At 44.0% G+C, this 19,260-nt stretch overlaps 1 protein-coding gene across 1 annotated transcript in view; it reads right to left on the bottom strand.

The window, feature by feature from the left end:
- The window catches only part of CRYL1 (crystallin lambda 1), a 155,669-nt gene extending 136,805 nt beyond the window's left edge, over positions 1 to 18,864 (bottom strand). The window contains exons 1-2 of the mRNA XM_036910155.2: positions 18,472 to 18,864; positions 1,003 to 1,110 (exon numbers count right to left, since the gene is read on the bottom strand). Of these exons, the coding sequence (XP_036766050.1) occupies positions 1,003 to 1,110; positions 18,472 to 18,515 (152 nt within the window). The 5' untranslated portion in view covers positions 18,516 to 18,864. The remainder of the gene's footprint in view (positions 1 to 1,002; positions 1,111 to 18,471) is intronic.
- Between the last annotated feature and the right edge of the window lie 396 nt (positions 18,865 to 19,260).

Raw genomic sequence — 19,260 nt, 5'->3', positions numbered from 1 at the left:
GACATTTTATCTTGGCACTGGCTGTATGTCACTACATGTGAGAAGTAACCTGACCTATCTGCGTTTCAGGTTCTTAATCTGTTACACAACAAAACTGAACTGAGGGACACGATTTTCTGATGCCTACAGCCTGACATAATACCCTATACATTAGTCTTTTCAAAAAACAAACAATAAAGCAAGCATATTTGCATTACACGAAAATGCAAATTCAAGTTGCATGTTCATGGGTATCCCCCAAAGAAGGATAATGACCACCTAAACAAAACCATGTCTGAGACGGTCAGAACTGCTTTCGGTGACAGTCGTCTTAGGGCCAGAACTGTGTCCAGTGACAGTCATCTTAGGGAGATGTGCCATGAACAAGGGCACTTTCACCATCCAGCCCACGGCACAGGTTTGGCCCACCCATCTCTGACCTCCCTCACCTGCGGCTTGCCCGCGGCTTTCCCCTCTGGTTCCTGTCTCCTTCTGCCTCCTGTGATCACCCCTAAAACTCAGCCCTCCACATCCTTAGCATTCAGTATTTGGTAAGTTCATCTATGCTCATACCTCTAGCCATTACAGTTATCAGAGTTAGTTTGGGTCCTGCCATCATTAGATTAATAGGTAAAAACAAACCTCAGAACCTCTGTTCCTAAAACGTGATGCCCACACAGCTCAGGCTGTCACATGCTGAAAGCTGGCTTGTATGCCCAGAGAGAATGCGGGAACCCAGACCTCTAGCCCTGGGTGACACAGCGAGAGAGGGTGATCAGCCCCTTCAGGCCTGAAGCCTAAGGTTCACACTGCGTCCCTCACCCTCATCACACATCTTTATAATCCCAAATCTTCTCTCACAATTTGAGCCCCTTCTTTAGTCATGATTCATGTATCCACTGCTATGGGCCATCAAATGGAAGGGTGAAACCACAGATATTTACAGCCTTGAGAACATGACAGACAAGGCCCAGTGAGCGGCACAGCCACTCCAGCCCCTCCCAAAGATGCCGGCCAACTTACCCGATGTTCTCCAAGGCGTCTGTTACCTGCTGCTGCTCAATGTCATAGAGTTTCACCTTGAAGCCTCCACTGGCAAACAACATAGCCCAGCTTCGCCCAATGAGTCCACTAAAGGCAAAGAAAATTAAGAAAGTCCTCCAGTTAACTTAGTAACAGAACAATTTTTCATTCCTAGCCCAGAATGAAATTTTAAAAATTATACAGTATCCTGTTCTCCAAATACTTAATACCTTAAAGCCATACATTTTGATAGTTGTACTGATTTAAAATGTTTTATCTGTTCCCATGTAGGAGCTCAACTCCAATGTCAGCATTAATATTCAACATGGAGCACCTCCAGATGTCAGGTAGTTAACATCTGCTCACACACTGAAACAAAAGATTGCCATAGGGACTTGGGAGGGTGTCATGGAGGCCCCTACATGAACCCCTATTGGACCACGTTAGGCCAGTCACTTAACTTGACGAACAGAGATGGTCTCTTCCCTGTCCTCCTCAAATAAATAATTACTGCTTCCACCACCAGCACCTGAGCATGTATTAGGTAACAGGTAACATGAAACCATTTACATGTCTTAACTGTTAATAACAACTCTATAAGGTAGGTGCTATTATTATTTCCACTTTATACATGAGAAAATGGAGGCATAGAGGGTTTAAGACTACACAGGCTGTAAGTGCTGGAGCTATAAGATGAACCCAGGCAGTCTGACCCTGGATCCTTACCTGGTGCCCCACTGTCTCAGACTTACTAGGAAAGGACAAGATAAAAAGAAATGAAAACTCACAGAGTTGTTTAAAGGTTAAAAATGAATGTGTGGAGCAAATATGGAACCCAAACCTTGGTTTCTAACAAAATTCTCCAACCAGGGCTCCTTGGAGAAAGAAGTGGCTGATTCTAGGACTGAGCCAGGAAATACACAAGAAGAGCCCAGAGGAATCTGGAGTGCCAAAAGATTAGTAAGTGCTAAAAACAAAACAAAACAAAAGCCTACAACTGGTGGAGCATGCAGAGGAACATATGAGCCGACTGAAGGAGCTTGCGAGTGCCGAAGCATGAACAAAACTTAGAACAAGCTGAGCAAAAATGTAAAGCAACACTGAATTAGTGCTCAGAGTACAAAATAAGCATCCGTGAGAGAGGACAGGTAGTGATTCTACAGCATCTTACTATGCTGATGGACAGTGACTGTAATGGGGTAGGTGGGGGGGGACTTGGTGAAGGGGGCAGTCTAGTAAACATAATGTTCCTCATGTAATTATAGATTAATGGTACCAAAAATAAATAAATAAATAAATATCCGTGAGTCCACAGTGATATAATTAAGTGTCTGAATAAATAAATAAATGGGGGAGAAGCTAACTGTCTTGCAGAAGAAGAATTCCCAAGTTATTATGCAGATACTTTGCCCTCAATGAGTTGTAACATAACTGCTCCCTCCCCTGAAGCGTAGGCTGTGCAGAGTGCCTTCCTGCCAGGGAGTACAGTAATGGAAAAGGGGAAAAATTCGAGTAACTTTAGAGTGGAGAAAACTGACAAACAGTTCCTCAGTCAGGTGTGACAAATCATGTTGATAGTAGCTATCCCAGGGTGTGATGAGAAGAACACGCCCCTCCATGGTCATCCTCCCGAACATCCATCACTAGAGTCGAACCATGAGAACAACATCACACAAATCCCAACAGTGGAACATTCTACAAACTGCCTGACCTGTACTCCTCAAAACTGTCAAGGTCGTTGAAAATGAAGAAAATCTGAGAAACTGGAGCTGAAAGAGAAATGACAAGTGTAATGTGACACTCTGATGAGACCCTGAACATTGGGTAAAAACCAAGAATATCTAAATAAAGTATGGCTATTACTAAATAATAATGTATCAATATTGGTTCACAAATTGTAATAAACATAACACACTAGAGTAAAGTATGAATAATAGGGGAAACTAGGTGAGGGGTACAAGGGAACTTCCTATATTATCTTCACAATTTTTCTGTACAACACAAAACTTATTCTTTCTAAAAAGAGTGTGTATAACAGCAATTCCCCTCCTAAGTCATTCCAACAGAAATGAAAACATGTCCAAAAAAACACATCTTATATGTAGATGTTAATGTCAGCACTATTCATAACAGCTAAACAGAAAAAGCCCAGAAGTCCATTAAACAATGTATCAATTAATACAAGGTGTAAACCCACACAACAGTTATTCAGCCACAAAAGGAGATGAAATGCTGACACATGGTAAACCTTGAAAACAAATGCCCAGTAAAAGTTCATCAGAAAGATCTACATGCTGTATGATTCCATTTACATGAAATGGCAAATCTGCAGAGAAAAAGTGGATTTGTGGTTACCCCACAGCTGGGGCCAGGGGAGTGGGCGTGCAAGCTTGTGGGGTCAGGTTTCTTTGGGGATGATGAGAATATTCCAAAATTGATCGTGGTGATAGTGGTACAATCATGTGAATACACTAAAAACCACTAAATTGTACATTTTAAAGGGTGAAATGTACAGTACATGAATTATGTCTCAGGAATTCTGATATTAAAAAATTAACACATGTGCAAATGCTTTGAAAACCAACTCCTGTTACACAGATGTAAAGCAATATACTTAGCAAGTTCCTAAATTAGGTTGAGTAAAAGAACAAAAAGGAAAGAAATATTGCATTTGGTGGAATGTAGGGGGTGACATTGAAGCATGCTTAGAATTCCTTCCCAAAACGTACTTGCCTGGTGCGTGACTATCCAGCCAGAGGTGAGGACAGGAAGGCATCTGCTCTCACAACGCATCTACAGCCCAGATTATCGAGGATTTTTCCAGAGCAAGTGGCTACAGGAAGGCAGTTTATATCGCCAATATGCAGTAAACCCACGTAACCCTGCCACTGTCCAATTCCAAACCCCAGTGCGATCTCCTTACAACTGCAGTGCTCCAAGCTGGCCAACCCAAAGCACACCTCACAAGTGTCCTCTTGGGGGACTTACAGACCAACATCTCCGTTTGATGACTCTCCACTGGGACAGCACCAGTGGCTGGGCCAGTCAGAACCAACCCAGCCTGCTGAGTAATCTGACTCTGGATAAGAGAACTATCTGTACTTAGCATATCATCCTTTTAAAAATGAACACTTATGCAGGCTTATGAGGAAGGAAATTCTGACATATGCTACAACATGGATCAATGGTGAGGACACTGCACAATGAAAGTAAGTCAATCACAAAAGGGCAAACACCTTATGATTCCACTGCTATGAGGTTTCTGGAGTAGAGTCAGAGTCAAAGGGACAGAAGATAGGATGGCAGCTACCAGTGGCTGGGGACAGTGGGGCTGGCAGCTGCCAGTGGCTGGGGGCAGTGGGGCTGGCGGCTGCCAGTGGCTGGGGGAAGTGGGGCTGGCGGCTGCCAGTGGCTGGGGGCAGTGGAGCTAGTGGCTGCCAGTGGCTGGGGGCAGTGGGGCTGGCGGCTGCCAGTGGCTGGGGGCAGTGGGGTTGGTGTTTAATGGGAACAGAGTTTCAGTTTTGCAAGATGAGATAGTTCTGGAGATGGGCTAAACAGGAACATTCTTAACATTACTGAGCTATACACTTACAAATGGTTAAGATGGTAAATTCTGTTTTGTGCATCTTACCGTAAGTTTTTTTTAATGAATACTAACTTACCCTACAAAAGGCTGACTCTGGGTTTGAGCAAGTCTTCGTGCCCCCTACCCCTAACTCCCACCTCAGAGGGCAACTGGGCACCTTCTCACTGGCCTAACATTCTTCCAGTCTCAGCTGTTGAGGGCCTTTCTCCAAACCTTCCCACCTCTCCCTTGTTTTTCAGGGGACTGCATCTCCAAAGGTAACCCTGACCCACCCAGTATCTATCTTGTCAAGACAATCTTTCCTTTGGGACCAACCCAAAGAAATTCTACATCTGGCACCCATTTTACGTCCATGCATGGGCGTGGATGACACTGGAGAGGAAGAAAATGACAAATGCTTCCATCTCACTTTCTAAGTCTAGGGAGTTTACACACAACTCCTGTTTTGTAAACTGATCTTTAATTGTGCATCTCTAGGTACATGAATAAAAACCACAGTGAATTTTGTACAATGGTTTTAAACAGATGCTTATCAGCAGAATGAATTTTTGTTTTGCTTGTTCAGTAAGGTCGGCTCTATGCACCAGAAACTATGTTGCTCTCCTCCACATTCCTGTCATATTGTGGAGGCTTGGTATATGTTAGCTATTGGCAACAAAAAAGCTGTCACTATCCGGTGATAAATACTAGGTAATGGTCACCAGCTCTGCTTATGGGTTACTGTGAAGGCCAAAATCATCCACTGAAGAAATATTTAGAGTGCCTACTGTATGCCAGTCACTGGGGATGCAGAAGGGACAAAACAAAACTTCCTGCCCCATGGGGCTTACAGTGGGTAGACAAGACAATAAACTACATGAGTAAATTAGACAGCACTCTAAAAGGTAAAAATGCTAGCAGAAGGATAAAACAGGGAAGAGGGACAGCAAGTAGAAGAGAAGTCTGGGACTAGGAGGCAGAAAAACTTTAATAGCACCTCCAGAGACCATCTCACTGGGAAGGTGACACCTTAGCAGAGCTGAGGGACACGGCATGAAGGCATCTGGGGGAAGAGCTTGCCCGCAGAGGGGAGAGCAGGGCAGAAGCCTGAGGAAGGGGCATTGTTTGGCCCAGGCCAGCCCGGCTTGTGCAGCTGCAGCGGGGACATGGAGAAGACATCAGGACGAGGCCAGAGGAGGCAGCACGAGTATTTCGGAGGCCAGGTGGATTGCGGCTTTCACTCTGAGTGAGACGACAGGCTAATAGAAGGCTTTAGAGGAAAGACGTGACTCGACTTCAGTTTTAAAACGAATGTTCTAGATGCTCTATTAGGAATGTATGGACAACAGGCAAAGATGGAAGTAAGGAGGCCAGAGAGGAGTCATGATGCTATAGGATGGTAGGCTGCAGTAGGCCGCAGGCAGAGGTGCTGAGAAGGGCTGGTCCGCTGAGTTCTGAATATACAGGATTCCTAATGCACCATGAAGAATTGCTGGTGAGCCACATGAGGGTGTGAAGACGACTCGATGACTCCAAGTCTCTCTTCGTCAGCAAAAGAAAGGACAGAGATGTCATGACTCAGATGGGGAGCACTGTAAATGGAGTCGATTTGGAAAGAGAAGCCTGAGAGTTCAATGCAGGATGCTTCAAGTTTTAGATGGCCGATCAGCACCTCTAGTGACAACTGGATAGAAGTCTTAAGGTTCAGGGGCAAGGTCTGGGCTGAAGATATTAATTTGGAAGTTACAGCACAGACATGGTATTTCAAAGCATAAGGCTGGTTGAGATCACTAAGGAAGTGAATACTGATAAAGGAATCAAAAGACTGAGCCTTAGAAGAACACTAAAAATTAAATGGAGAAGGATTTGGGTTGGGACATGGGTGGGAAACCATGAGAGGGTCAGGGAAGTAAAAGAAAGCCTCATGGAGAAGAGAGTCACTGACTCCAAACTGAGAATTGACCATAAGGTTTACCAACAAGATGAATGGGGGTCGGGAGGGCCATAACATGGGCAGTTCTAACAGAGTGGCAGATTAAAGCCTGCCTGATTTAAGACAAATGAGCATACAGATCTACCAGTTCAGGAAATGAAGGGCCAAAGAACATGTTAAATTACACTACAGGGATACATCCAGCAAAGTCCAGAATCTTGGAAATTTCACAGGACAAACAACCCATGTTCTTCAACAAATAAACCGCAATAAAACTTTTTAAAAAAAAGAAGGGCTGGGGAACCCATAGACTGAAAGAAATAAGGAACATATCAACCAGATATAATGTGTGGGCTTTACTTGGACCTGAAATTAACTCAAGTATAAAAAAATTCTGGATAATCAGGGAAATTTTGAATACTGACAAGATATTAAAGATAATATTTGAAGATATTAAAGAATTTTGTTAATATTTTATACATGATGATTGTATTATACTTGTATTTTAGAAATTGTCCATAACTTTTTATGATAGTCCCTACCTTTTAGGTATACAGGCTGACCTACTTATAGATGAAATGATATAATGTCTGGGGTTTGTTTCCAAATAATCCATAGAAAGGAGTATAAATGACACTAGATTAGCCAGTGTTAACAACTGTTGAAGCTGGGTGGGGGTAGCGAAGGGTCCATTGCTCATTTGCTCAAATTCAGTATGGTTTGAAACGAAAGTGGAAACAAAGAAAGTAGACAGTTTTACTGAGCTGTGAGGAAAAACAAGGCAGTTACAGGAGGTAGAATTATGGGCAAATGAGAGCATGTATTAGGCTGGCCGAAATAATTGTGCTCCACACGCTAAAGAATGTGAGTCCCTTGGGAGAGCACAGCACTTTAGTCTGGGGCTACTGTGCTGATTTCCACTGCTTGGGTTGTCCTAATTTTTGCAGTTACTCAGGAAGAGAAAGCCCGCATCCCCACAAAGGTGGCAAATGCTTGGAACTGGAGGAATCAGAGTCAGCCGACCACTTGGCAGGGACATTGGCATCAAATATTGGGTAGGTGGCTCTATTTCTCTTTCAATCTTGAGATTTCAATTCCTTGGAATATCAAAAGCAAGTTGCATCTGATCCACAAACTATACTATTAAGTTCTAGTAATTAAACCAGTATTGATCATACCGTATTAAAAATGGTGGCATGAGAGGTGAGACTGAAACCTCCTCCCAAAACCACCTATAATGCGAAAATATAGTTAATACAACTAATCCTGAAAGAGCAACAGGAAAGAAGGCTGCGCCACACTGCATATGCCTGGAGAACAGAGCAGACCTCATGGAACAGGGTAACATACCAAAGCCTTGATCCGGCAGGACCCAAGCCCTTCCCCCATCCCAGCTCACCAGCGGGAGGAAGAGAAATGGAGCGGGGAGGGGTAGAGGCCTAGGACTGCTGAACACCCAGCTCTGGAGATCTGCTCTGGGAGCACAAACCTACATTACATGGTGCTCTGGAAATTAGTGGGGTTGGAAAGCTAAGACAGGCAGAATACTTGGAGACATTGAGATTCCAGCTGCTCGTGTAAAACAGGGATCCACATCCGGCTGCTCTGGGACAAAAGAAAGGTGGGCAGTCTAAGAGACTTCCTAACAGCAAGAGGGCTACTAAAGGGGCAAGGATGGCACAGAGATTGCTGCTCAGGAGAAAGGACAGGTGGACAAAATTGTCCAAGCGCACTCTGCCCAGCAGGTTGGGAACTTTCAGGAGCTTCAGGCATTCCATCACCCTGGCTGGCTACACAGCTCCAAGAGCCCACACTGTGATACACAGACTGCCATGCCTTCCTCCCAGCCAGCACCGGCTCACAAACTAGCTGCCCCTGCCCTTGCACCCGGCCAGCCAGAGGAAGGCCCCACCTATGGCAGCTACAAGCGCAAATCATAGAGGATTCTACCTGCTGCTCAGCCCAAGGCCCTGGCAGTGGAGACAGGCACTGCAGCAGGGAAGCAGGAAACAACTCCTTGATCCCGACAGGCACCGGCACTGCTCCCCTGTGACACCAAACATTGCTCCAGGGGCTGAGCAGCTCAAGAGAGAAGAGCTTCTCGGCACTGGAGGGTGCCACCTACACATATGAAATGTCAAAGGAACCTGGTTCAAACCAAAATCCCACAAACACCAGAAAGACGACCAAGTGAAATAGACCTAATCAATCTACCTGAAAGAGATTTCAAAATAAAAATCATAAACATGCTCCTAGAGGTACAGAAAAATATTCAAGTACTCAGGAACGAATTTAGGACAGAGATCCAATCAATGAGGAACACAATGGTGGGTTTTAAAAGCAGATTAGATAAGAAGGAAATGATAAATGAAATGGAAATTAGAGAAGAGGAATACAAATAAGCTGAGGCACAGAGAGAAAAAAGGATCTCTAGGAATGAAAGAATATTGAGACAACTGTGCAACCAATCCAAATGGAACGATATTCACATTATAGGGGTACCAGAAAAAGAAGAGAGATAAAAAGGGGTAGAAAGTGTCTTTGAGGAGATAGCAGTTGACAACTTCCCCAATCTGGGGAAGGAGATGGCCTCTCAAGCCAAGGAGGTGCACAGATTTCCCAATACAAGGGACCCAGGGAAGACAACACCAAGACATATAATAATTAAAATGGCAAAGATCAAGGACAAAGACAGATTATTAAAAACAGCCAGAGAGAGACAAAAGATCACCTACAAAGGAAAACCTATTAAGCTATCATCAGACTTCACAGCAGAAACCTTACAGGTCACCAGGGAGTGACATGATATATTTAATGCAATGAAACAGAAAGGCCTCAAATCAAGAACATGCTACCGAGTAAGATTATAATTTATCATTTAAATTTGAAGGAGGAATTAAGCAGTTTCCAGATAAGCAAAAGCTGAGAGAATTTGCTTCCCACAAACCATCTCTACAGTGTATTTTGGAGGGACTGCTATAGATGGAAGTGTTCCTAAGGCTAAATAGCTGTCACCAGAAGAAATAAAACCACAGTAAAGAAAGCAGAACAATTAATTACTAAGCAGATGCAAGATCAAATCAACTGCCCCCAAAGTCTGTCAAGGGATAAACAAAGAGTACAGAATATAATACATAATACATAAAGAATGGAGGAGGAAAAAAAGAAAAGAACCTTTAGATTGTGTTTGTAATAGCATACTGAGTGAGTTAAAATAGACTCTTAGATAGTAAGGAAGTTACCCTTGAACCTTTGGTAACCACAAATCTAAAGCCTGCAATGGCAATAAATACATACCTATCAATAATCACCCTAAATGTAAATGGTTGAAATGCACCAATCAAAAGACATAGAGTCAGTGAAGGGATAAAAAAACAAGACCCATTATCTATATGCTTCCTACAAGAGACTCACTTCAAACCCAAAGACATACACAGACAAAAAATGAAGGGATGGAAAAAGGTATTTCATGCAAATAATAGGGAGAAAAAAGCAGGTGTTGCAGTACTTGTATCAGACAAAATAGACTTGAAAACAAAGAAAGTCACAAGAGAAAAAGAAGGACATTATATAATGATAAAGGGGTCAGTCCAACAAGAGGATATAACCATTATAAATATCTATATACCCAACTTAGGAGCATCTACATATGTGAAACAAATACTAACAGAATGAAAGGGGGAAATAGAATGCAACGCATTCATTTTAGGAGACTTCAACACACCACTCACTCCAAAGGACAGATCAGTCAGGCAGAAAATAAGGAAGGACACAAAGGCACTGAACAACACATTAGAACAGGTGGGCCTAACAGACATCTACAGAACACTCTACCCAAAAGCAGCAGCATATAAATTCTTCTCAAGTGCACATGGAACATTTTCCAGAATAGGTCATATACTAGGCCACAAAAAGAGCCTCAGTAAAATAAAAAAGACTGAAATTGTACCAACCAGTTTCTCAGACCACAAATGTATGAAAATACAAAAAACTTATGCAAAGAAAATGAAAAAGCCAACAAACACATGGAGGCTTACAACATGCTCCTAATTAATCAAAGGATCAATGATCAAATAAAAACAGAGATCGAGCAATATATGGAGACATATGATAACAATAATTCAACACCACAAAATCTGTGGGAGGCAGCGAAGGTCATGTTAAGAGGGAAGTATATTGCAATACAGGCCTACCTCAGGATAAAAGAACAATCCCATATGAACAGTCTAAACTCACAATTAACAAAACTAGAAAAAGAAGAACAAATGAGGCCCAAAGTCAGTAGGAGAGACATAATAAAGATTAGGGCAGAAATAAATGAAATCAAGAAGAATAAAACAACAGAATCAATGAAAGCAGGAGCTGGTTCTTCAAGAAAATAAATAAAATAGATAAACCCCTCACCAGACTTATCAAGAAAAAAAGAGAGTCTACACACATAAACCAGAAATGAATCAGAAATGAGAAAGGAAAAATCACTATAGGCACCACAGAAATACAAAGAATTATTAGAGAATACTATAAAAAATTATATGCTAACAAACTGGATAACCTAGAAGAAATGGACAACTTTCTAGAAAAATACAACCTTCCAAGGCTGACCAAGGAAGAAACAGAAAATCTGAACAGACCAATTACCAGCAACAAAATTGAACTGGTAATCAAAAAACTGCCTAAGATCAAAATGCCTGGATCAGATGGCTTCACCACTGAATTTTATCAAACATTTAATGAAGACCTAAACCCATTCTCCTTAAAGTTTTCCAAAAAGTAGAAGATAGGGAATACTTCCAAACTCATTCTATGAGGCCAGAATCACTCGAATACCAAAGCCAGGCAAAAATACAACAAAAAAAGAAAGTTACAGATCAATAGCCCTGATGAACATAGATGTAAAAAACTCAACAAAATACTAGCAAATTCAATTCGAAAACACATCAAAAGATCATCCAATATTATCACGTAGGATTTATTCCAGGGATGCAAGGATGGTACAGTATAAAAAATCCATCAACATCATACAACAAATAATCAACAAAAAGAAGTGATAAGGAAAATATTCAACACAGCTGTCAAGGTCAGTGAACAGTTTTTTCTCTCCAGTTGACAAAGCCCCCCCAGCTCCCTCCTCCCTCCTCCAGGCTCCTCTTTTGCCCTGCACATGCCGAAATGCCACATATCAAAATAATATAAATTGCTCCCCTTGCTTGTGCTCAGGGCTCAGGCCTTGGGAGATTACTCCCTCTGAGCCTGCTGGTGCAAAATAAAACCTCAACACTCCAAGACCTCCAAGTGCTGCTTGCTTCTTCCATCAGTGACACAGTCCAGGTTTTCCAGTATTTTCAGTAACAGAAGGACAAAAACCACATGATCATCCCCATAGATGCTGAAAAAGCATTCAACAAAATTCAACATCCATTCATGATAAAACTCTCAGTAATATGGGTATAAAAAGGCAAGTACTACAACATTATAAAGGCCGTATATGACAATCCCACAGCCAACACCATACTTAACAGTGAGAAGCTGAAAGCTTTTCCTTTAAGATTGGGAAAAAGACAAGGATGCCCACTTTCCCCACTTCTATTCAACATAGTACTGGAGGTCCTAGCCACGGCAATCAGACAACACAAAGAAATAAAAGGCATCCAGATTGGCAAGGAAGAAGTCAAACTGTCCCTGTTTGCAGATGACATGATATTGTACATAAAAAACCCTAAACCATCCACTCTAAAACTGCTAGAACTAATATCTCAATTCATCAAAGTTGTAGGGCACAAAATTAATACACAGAAATCTGTTGCATTCCTATACACTAACAATGAACTAGCAGAAAGAGAAATCAGGAAAACAATTCCATTCACAATTGCATCACAAAGAATAAAACACCTAGGAATAAACCTAGCCAAGGAATTTAAAGACATACCCTGAAAACTACAGGACACACATGAGAGAAATTGAAGAAGACATCAAAAAATGGAAATACATCCTGCGCTCATGGATAGGAAGTTAATATTGTCAAAATGGCCATCCTGCCTAAAGCAATCTACAGATTCAATGCAATCCCTATCAAAATACTAACAGCATTCTTCAACGAACTAGAGCAAATAGTTCTAAAATTTATATGGAACCACCAAAGGCCCCGAATAGCCAAAGCAATCCTGAGAAGGAAGAATAAAGCAGGGGGATCTCGCTCCCCAACTTCAAGCTCTACTACAAAGCCACAATAATCAAGACAATTTGGTACTGGCACAAGAATAGACTTATAGACCAGTGGAACAGACTAGAGAGGCCAGATATAAACCCAAGCATATATGGTCAATTAATATATGATAAAGGAGCCATGGATATACAATGGGGAAATGACAGCCTCTTCAACTGGTGTTGGCAAAACTGGACAGCTACATGTAAGAGAATGAAACTGGATTATTGTCTAACCCCATATACAAAAGTAAACTCAAAATGGATCAAAGACCTGAATGTAACTCATGAAACCATAAAACTCTTAGAAGAAAACATAGGCAAAAATCTCTTGAATATAAACACAAGCAACTTATTCCTGAACGCATCCCCTTGGGCAAGGGAAACAAAAGCAAAAAAATTAACAAATGGGACTACATCAAGCTAAAAAGCTCTGTACAGAGAAGGAAACCATCAGCAGAACAAAAAGTATGGGAGAATATATTCATAAATGACATATACAACATGGGGTTAACATCCAAAATACAAAAAGAACTCACATGCCTTGACACCCAAAAAGCAAATAACCCGATTAAAAAATTGGTGGAGGATATGCACATATAATTCTCCAAAAAAGAAATTCAGATGGCCAACAGGCACATGAAAAGATGCTCCACATCACTACTTACCAGGGAAATGCAAGTTAAAACCACAATGAGATATCCCTTCACACCAGTCAGGATGGCCAACATCCAAAAGACTAGGAACAACAAATGCTGGCGAGGATGCAGAGAAAGGCGAACCCTCCTACACTGTTGGTGGGAATGTAAACTAGTTCAACCATTGTGGATAGCAATATGGAGGTTCCTCAAAAAACTAAAAATAGAAATACCATTAGACCCAGTAATTCTACTCCCATGAATTCTCCCAAAGAAAACAAGATCTCAGATTCAAAAAGACATATGCACCCCTATGTTTATTGCAGCACTATTTACAATAGCCAAGACATGGAAGCAACCTAAGTGTCCATCAGTACGTGACTGGATAAAGAAGAGGTGGTACATATACACAATGGAATTCTATTCAGCCATAAGAACAAAACAAATCCTACTGTTTGCAACAACATGGATGGAGCTAGACAGTATTATGGTCAGTGAAATAAGCCAGGCAGAGAAAGACAAATACCAAATGATTTCCCTCATTTGTGGAGTATAACGACAAAGCAAAACTGAAGGAACAAAACAGCAGCAGACCACAAGAAGGGACTAGTGGTTACCAAAGGGGAGATGTGGGGGAAGGCCGGTAGGGATGGAGGGAGAAGGGGATTGAGGAGTATTATGATTAGTACACATGGTGGGGGGGGTCATGGGGAAGACAGTGTAGCACAGAGAGGACAAGTAGTGAATATGTGGCATCTTACTACACTGATGGACAGTGACTTCAATGAGGTATGGGGGTTACTTGATAATATGGGTGAATGTAGTAACCACATTGTTTTTCATGTGAAACCTTCATAAGAGTGTGTATTTATGATACCTTAATAAAAAAACTTAAAACAGTATTATTGGCATAAAGTGGGACATATAGATCCACAGAATAGAAAGCCCAGAAATAAAGTCACATGAATATGGTCAATTAATTTATGACAAAGGAGCTAAGAACATACAATGAAGACATAATTGGTGTTGGGAAAACTGGACAGACACATATAAAAGCTGAAACTCAGCCACTCTCCTCCACCATATACAAAAATTAACTCAAAATGCATTAAAAACTTGAGTGTAAGATCTGAAGCCATAAAACTATTAGAAGAAAACACAGGCAGTAATTTCCTTGACATTTGTCTTAGGGATAATTTTTTGGATCTGACTCCAAAGACAATGGAAACAAAAGCAAAAAGAAACAAGTGGGACAACATCAAACCAAAAAGCTTCTGCACAGCAAAGGAAATTATCAACAAAAGGAAAAGGCAGCCTCCTGGGTGGGATAAGATATTTGCAAATCATATATGCAATAAGGGACTAATATCCAAAATATATTTAAAAACTCATACAACTCAAGAACAAAAAACAAAACACCCAATTAAAAAATGGGCATAAGATCTGAATAGACATACAGATGGCCAACAGGCACATGAAAACATGCTCAACATCACTAATCATCAGGGAAATGCAAATGAAAACCACAATGAGATTATCACCTCATACCTGTTAAAATGGCTATTATCCAAAAGACAAGAAATAACAAGTGTTGGTAAGGATGTGGAGAAAAGGGAAGCCTCATAAACTATTGTAAATTGGTATAGCCACTATGGAAAACAGTATGGAGGTTCCTCAAAAAATTAAAAATAGAACTACCATATGATCCAACTACTCCATTTCTGGGTATTTATCCAAAGAATATATAAACACTAAATCAAAAAGACATATGCACCCCTGTGTTCATTGCAGCATTATTTACAATAGCCAAGATATGGAACGAACCTAAGTGTCCACTGATAGGTGAATGGGTAAAGATGTGGTATACATGTACACAGTGGAATATTACTCAACCATCAAAAACAGAGGGAATCTTGCCATTTGCAATAACACAAATGGATCTCGAGAATTTTATGCTAAGTGAAAAAAGTCACAAAAAGATGAATACTGTATGATTGCACTCATATGTGGAATCTAAAAAACAAAAACAAACTCATAGATATAGAGACCAGATTGGTAGTTACTAGAGGGAAGAGAATTAGCGGGTAGGCAAAAATGGGTGAAGGGGCCCAACTGTATGGTGATGATGGTAATTAGACTTAGAGCAGTGATCATTTTGTAGTGTATACAATTATCAAATTATAATGTTATACACCTGAAATTTATGTTACATACCAATTTTACCTCACTTTAAAAGAAAAAAAAGCCAACTTCTTAGCAAGCCCTTTGCAATGCATATCAGTTCAAAAAATTGCAATCTCTGTAATAAAAGCTCATATAAAACACCTGTCTACCAGGACCAAGCATAATGGATATACAACCAGTGAGATACAGATTCTACTGGAAGGGAAAGGTCCCAGAGGCAGAACTCTCCTGGTGGAGAGGGCTCTTGAGCTTAGTCCTGATGGAGTATGCCCAGTGGAGAGGAGGATGAGAGGAGAGGAGAGGAGAGGAGGGGAGGGGAGGGGAGGAGAGGAGGGGAGGGGAAGGGAGGAGAGGAGAGGAGGGGAGAGGAGGGGAGGGGAGGATGAGAGGAGGGGAGGGGAAGATGAGAGGAGAGGAGAGAAAGGAGAGGAGGGGAGGGGAAGAGAAGAGAGGAGAGGAGGATGAGGGGAGGGGAGGGGAGGGGAGGGGGTAAAAGGGGAGGGGGAGGGAGGGGAGGGGAGGAGAGGAGAATGAGAGGAGAGGAGGGGAGGGAGAGGGTAAAAGGGGAGTGGGAGGGAGGGGAGGGGGGAAGGGATGGAAGGAGGGGGGAGGGGAAGAGGGGAGGGAGAGAGAAAGAGGAGGAGGGGGGAGGGAGGGGAGGCAGAGGGAGAGAAAGTGGAGAAGGGAGGGGAGGGGAGAGAAAGGGGGAGGTGAGGAGGAAAGGGAAAAGGGGGAAGGGGAAGGGGAGGTGGGGAGGTGGGGAGGTGGGGAGGAAGGGAGGGGGTGAGAGAAAGGGAAGGAGAGGGGAGGGGGAGGGGAGGAAGGGGGAGAGAGAGATGGCAGAAGGCAGAAGCACCAGGAACATAACATGACAACCCTGGCCTTCTCCCCCAGGCAGGTTTCTATTTTAAAACAAGCTCAAGGCCTAAAATTTGGGTTAACACCATACAGTATACATATGAATATAGAATACATATTTCAGTTACTCAGAAACACAGTGTTACATTAAAGTTAGTTCCTCCATAGATACATAAGGCTAACAGAAATGAAGGCCTGAGAATACCCCTCAAATGCAATACCACTCAAACGTCTTCAGGATACCCACTTCTACTCCCATGTTTTAAAGTTGCCATTACCAGATTTTCCCTCTCTTTATGTTCTTGCAGCTCTAGACCCAAGAGGGTTTTCTCTTCTTTCTTAGTTCTTCAAAAACAGTCTTACTCTCTGAAGGGACTGGTCCTGGATGCTTGCAGGAAAGCTAAGTGGCACTAAGAAGAGTGTGGCCTTTATGAAAAGATCAATGGAAAAGCATCAAATAGACACTGTATTCCTAGCAAATACTTTTAAAATCAAGTCTAAGAAAAGATGGAAAAACAATGGCCAATAAATTCCTGAAACTGAAATACGTATATTTTGGTCTGTTGAAATCCAAGAATGAAACTAACGTACATTCCCCAGTCCCACTGTTTCAATGGACGTTCCTTGGAATCAACCTATGGGGCCAGGAGAGACAGAAAGGGAGAAAGAGACAAGAGGGGAGAGACGGGAAAGAAAGCCTTACCACAGCAGCAGGGGTGGGCAGTTGAGGAGCTGAGGTGTAAGGATGGACAGGCCTTTCTACTCTGTGCTATGTGGTCATTAACGTTTGCCAACCTTTGTTTAATTCCTTGTCAACCTCCCTCAAGGAATCAGAAATGAACTGATGTGCCAACTGCAGTCCTTCTTGAGAGACTGGCTCCTTCACACAAGAACCAGAGCTGGACAAGGGTACAGTCTACTCCAAAGTTAACTGAACATTTATTAGGTGCAAGCCGAACACTACTCCAAGGCAAGGGGGAAGACACAAACCTTTAGCCCTTGACCCTGGATAGCTAGAATGGGTGGCAAGTCTTGTCACCATACTCGGTACAAAGTACACTGGTATTTTTTAATATTCCTTCACTGGGCAGCCACACACACCTACGTGCCCGATGAGGACTAAGGGCAATCCACTGCTCTGTGAATAAAAAGCATTCTGACTCTTTCCTCAATGGGCTCCTAAGTAAAAACCCTGACACGGGGATTGTTCTCCAGACAGGGCTGTCAACTTAGGGGGGGAGGGCCAGGTAGGCCAGTACCTCAGTGACACAAAGGGGCACAGAGCCACCCACAGAAAGGTGTTTCTATCAAACAGCAAGTATGAAGATGTCGATAGATTGCTATGATAGCTTACCAATGGGAAGGTACATATAAATGCTTTTTTTTTCCTTTTAATGAAAAAAGCAGGAGTTTAAAAAGAAGGGTGGGAGCACAAACCAGAAAATTCTGGATGGAATTTAGGCTATTAAACTAACATACTGTAGCTGTTTGGGCTCCAGCATTCCCCTCCGGAAGCGGCACCTTCCCCACTAATTAGGAGTGAAGTAGGAATGCCCCGTGCTCGCCAGCACCTGTTGCCGCCCGAGACGCCTTGGGGACAAGACCACGCGCTCCCACGCCCCGCAGGCAACCTTGTCGCAGGGAGCACGCCCCTGCTAGGCTAGTGCCACCTCGGCCACACTGACTGCGACCTGGGATACACTGCTGAACCTGTTTTCTCATCCGCAGAATCGCTGCCAGACTTCGCCTGGTTAACACGCAATGCCTAGCAAGTCTGTTTGTACCCGCTACAAGGCGCGGCATCCTGCAACTGGTTCCACACACCGCCCTCCTACCGCGGCCCGCGCCCCAGCTTCCTGAGCGTGCTGGAGTCGGCACCGCGGGGCGCTCCGCAGCGCGCCTGCACCCCAAAGCCACGCCGCCGCCCGGAGCCCCTCCCGGCCTGCGGGTGCCGAGAGGAGCTGCAAGGGAGCCCTCGGGCGCGGGAGGGGACGAGCGCCCACTCGACACGCTGCTCCGGGGGGTGACAGCAACCCGGGCGCCCACCCGAGGCCGCCACGCACCGGCCCGCGCTTCCTCCCGCCGCTCACCTGCCAACGATCACCACCTGGCCGGCCGCCGCCGGGGACGCCATGGCCGGCGCTGGGTCCGCCCGAAGAGGCACGGCGAGCGTGGTGAGCAGGGCCCGGCCCGCGCGGAGAAGCCCGGGAGCCCTCGGGGGCCTGGTCTGGCTGACGCGTAGCTGAGGGCCGGCGGGCTCGCGGGGGCCGCGCCTGTGCGCAGCGGGCGGGGCGGGACGCGCCCTGATAGGCTCGCAAGCAGTGGGCGGGCCGCCGCGGGACCCAATGGCGGCGCAACGCCCCGGGGACTCCACCTCCCGCCGCTCCGGCGCTGGTGCGGGGCGCGGGGGCGCGGGAGCACCCGCAGAGCTGCCCCGGGGACCGGGGCTTGCAGCGCCCTGAGCCGGCCGAGGGCTGTCGGGGCGTGGGGCGCGGAAGTGCGGGCACCCGCTAAGGGGACGCTGGAGGGAAAGCGCGGAGACCAAGCACTGCGGACGGCAGCGATTCATTTCGTTATTTTTCAGTTTCCAACGTGCACCCTAAAGTCGGTGTACAGGAGACGGGACACCCCCAGGCTGGCACAAGACTCGATGTCTAAAGCCCTGTCACTATCCCTAGAAACTCACGCGTGAAGACATTAGCATCTCTTACGTACACACTAGTTCAAGCCTTTAAACTGAGGGCGTTGTTGCCGAATTTACTCACTTTGTTTCTAAAACGATACCCGCTGCCTTTCCTCCAGATGAGGACATAGGCCCAGGGACTTCGGTGTCGCGGGAAAGGAGCGCTCCGAATGTATTAACCTGTGAAGTGGAGGAC

This window comes from Manis pentadactyla, chromosome 2 (assembly GCF_030020395.1).
Source record: "Manis pentadactyla isolate mManPen7 chromosome 2, mManPen7.hap1, whole genome shotgun sequence".
In the NCBI taxonomy this organism is placed as follows: domain Eukaryota; kingdom Metazoa; phylum Chordata; class Mammalia; order Pholidota; family Manidae; genus Manis; species Manis pentadactyla.
The sequence above is the reverse complement of the archived record's forward strand: the minus strand, read 5'-3'. Positions and strand labels throughout refer to the sequence as shown.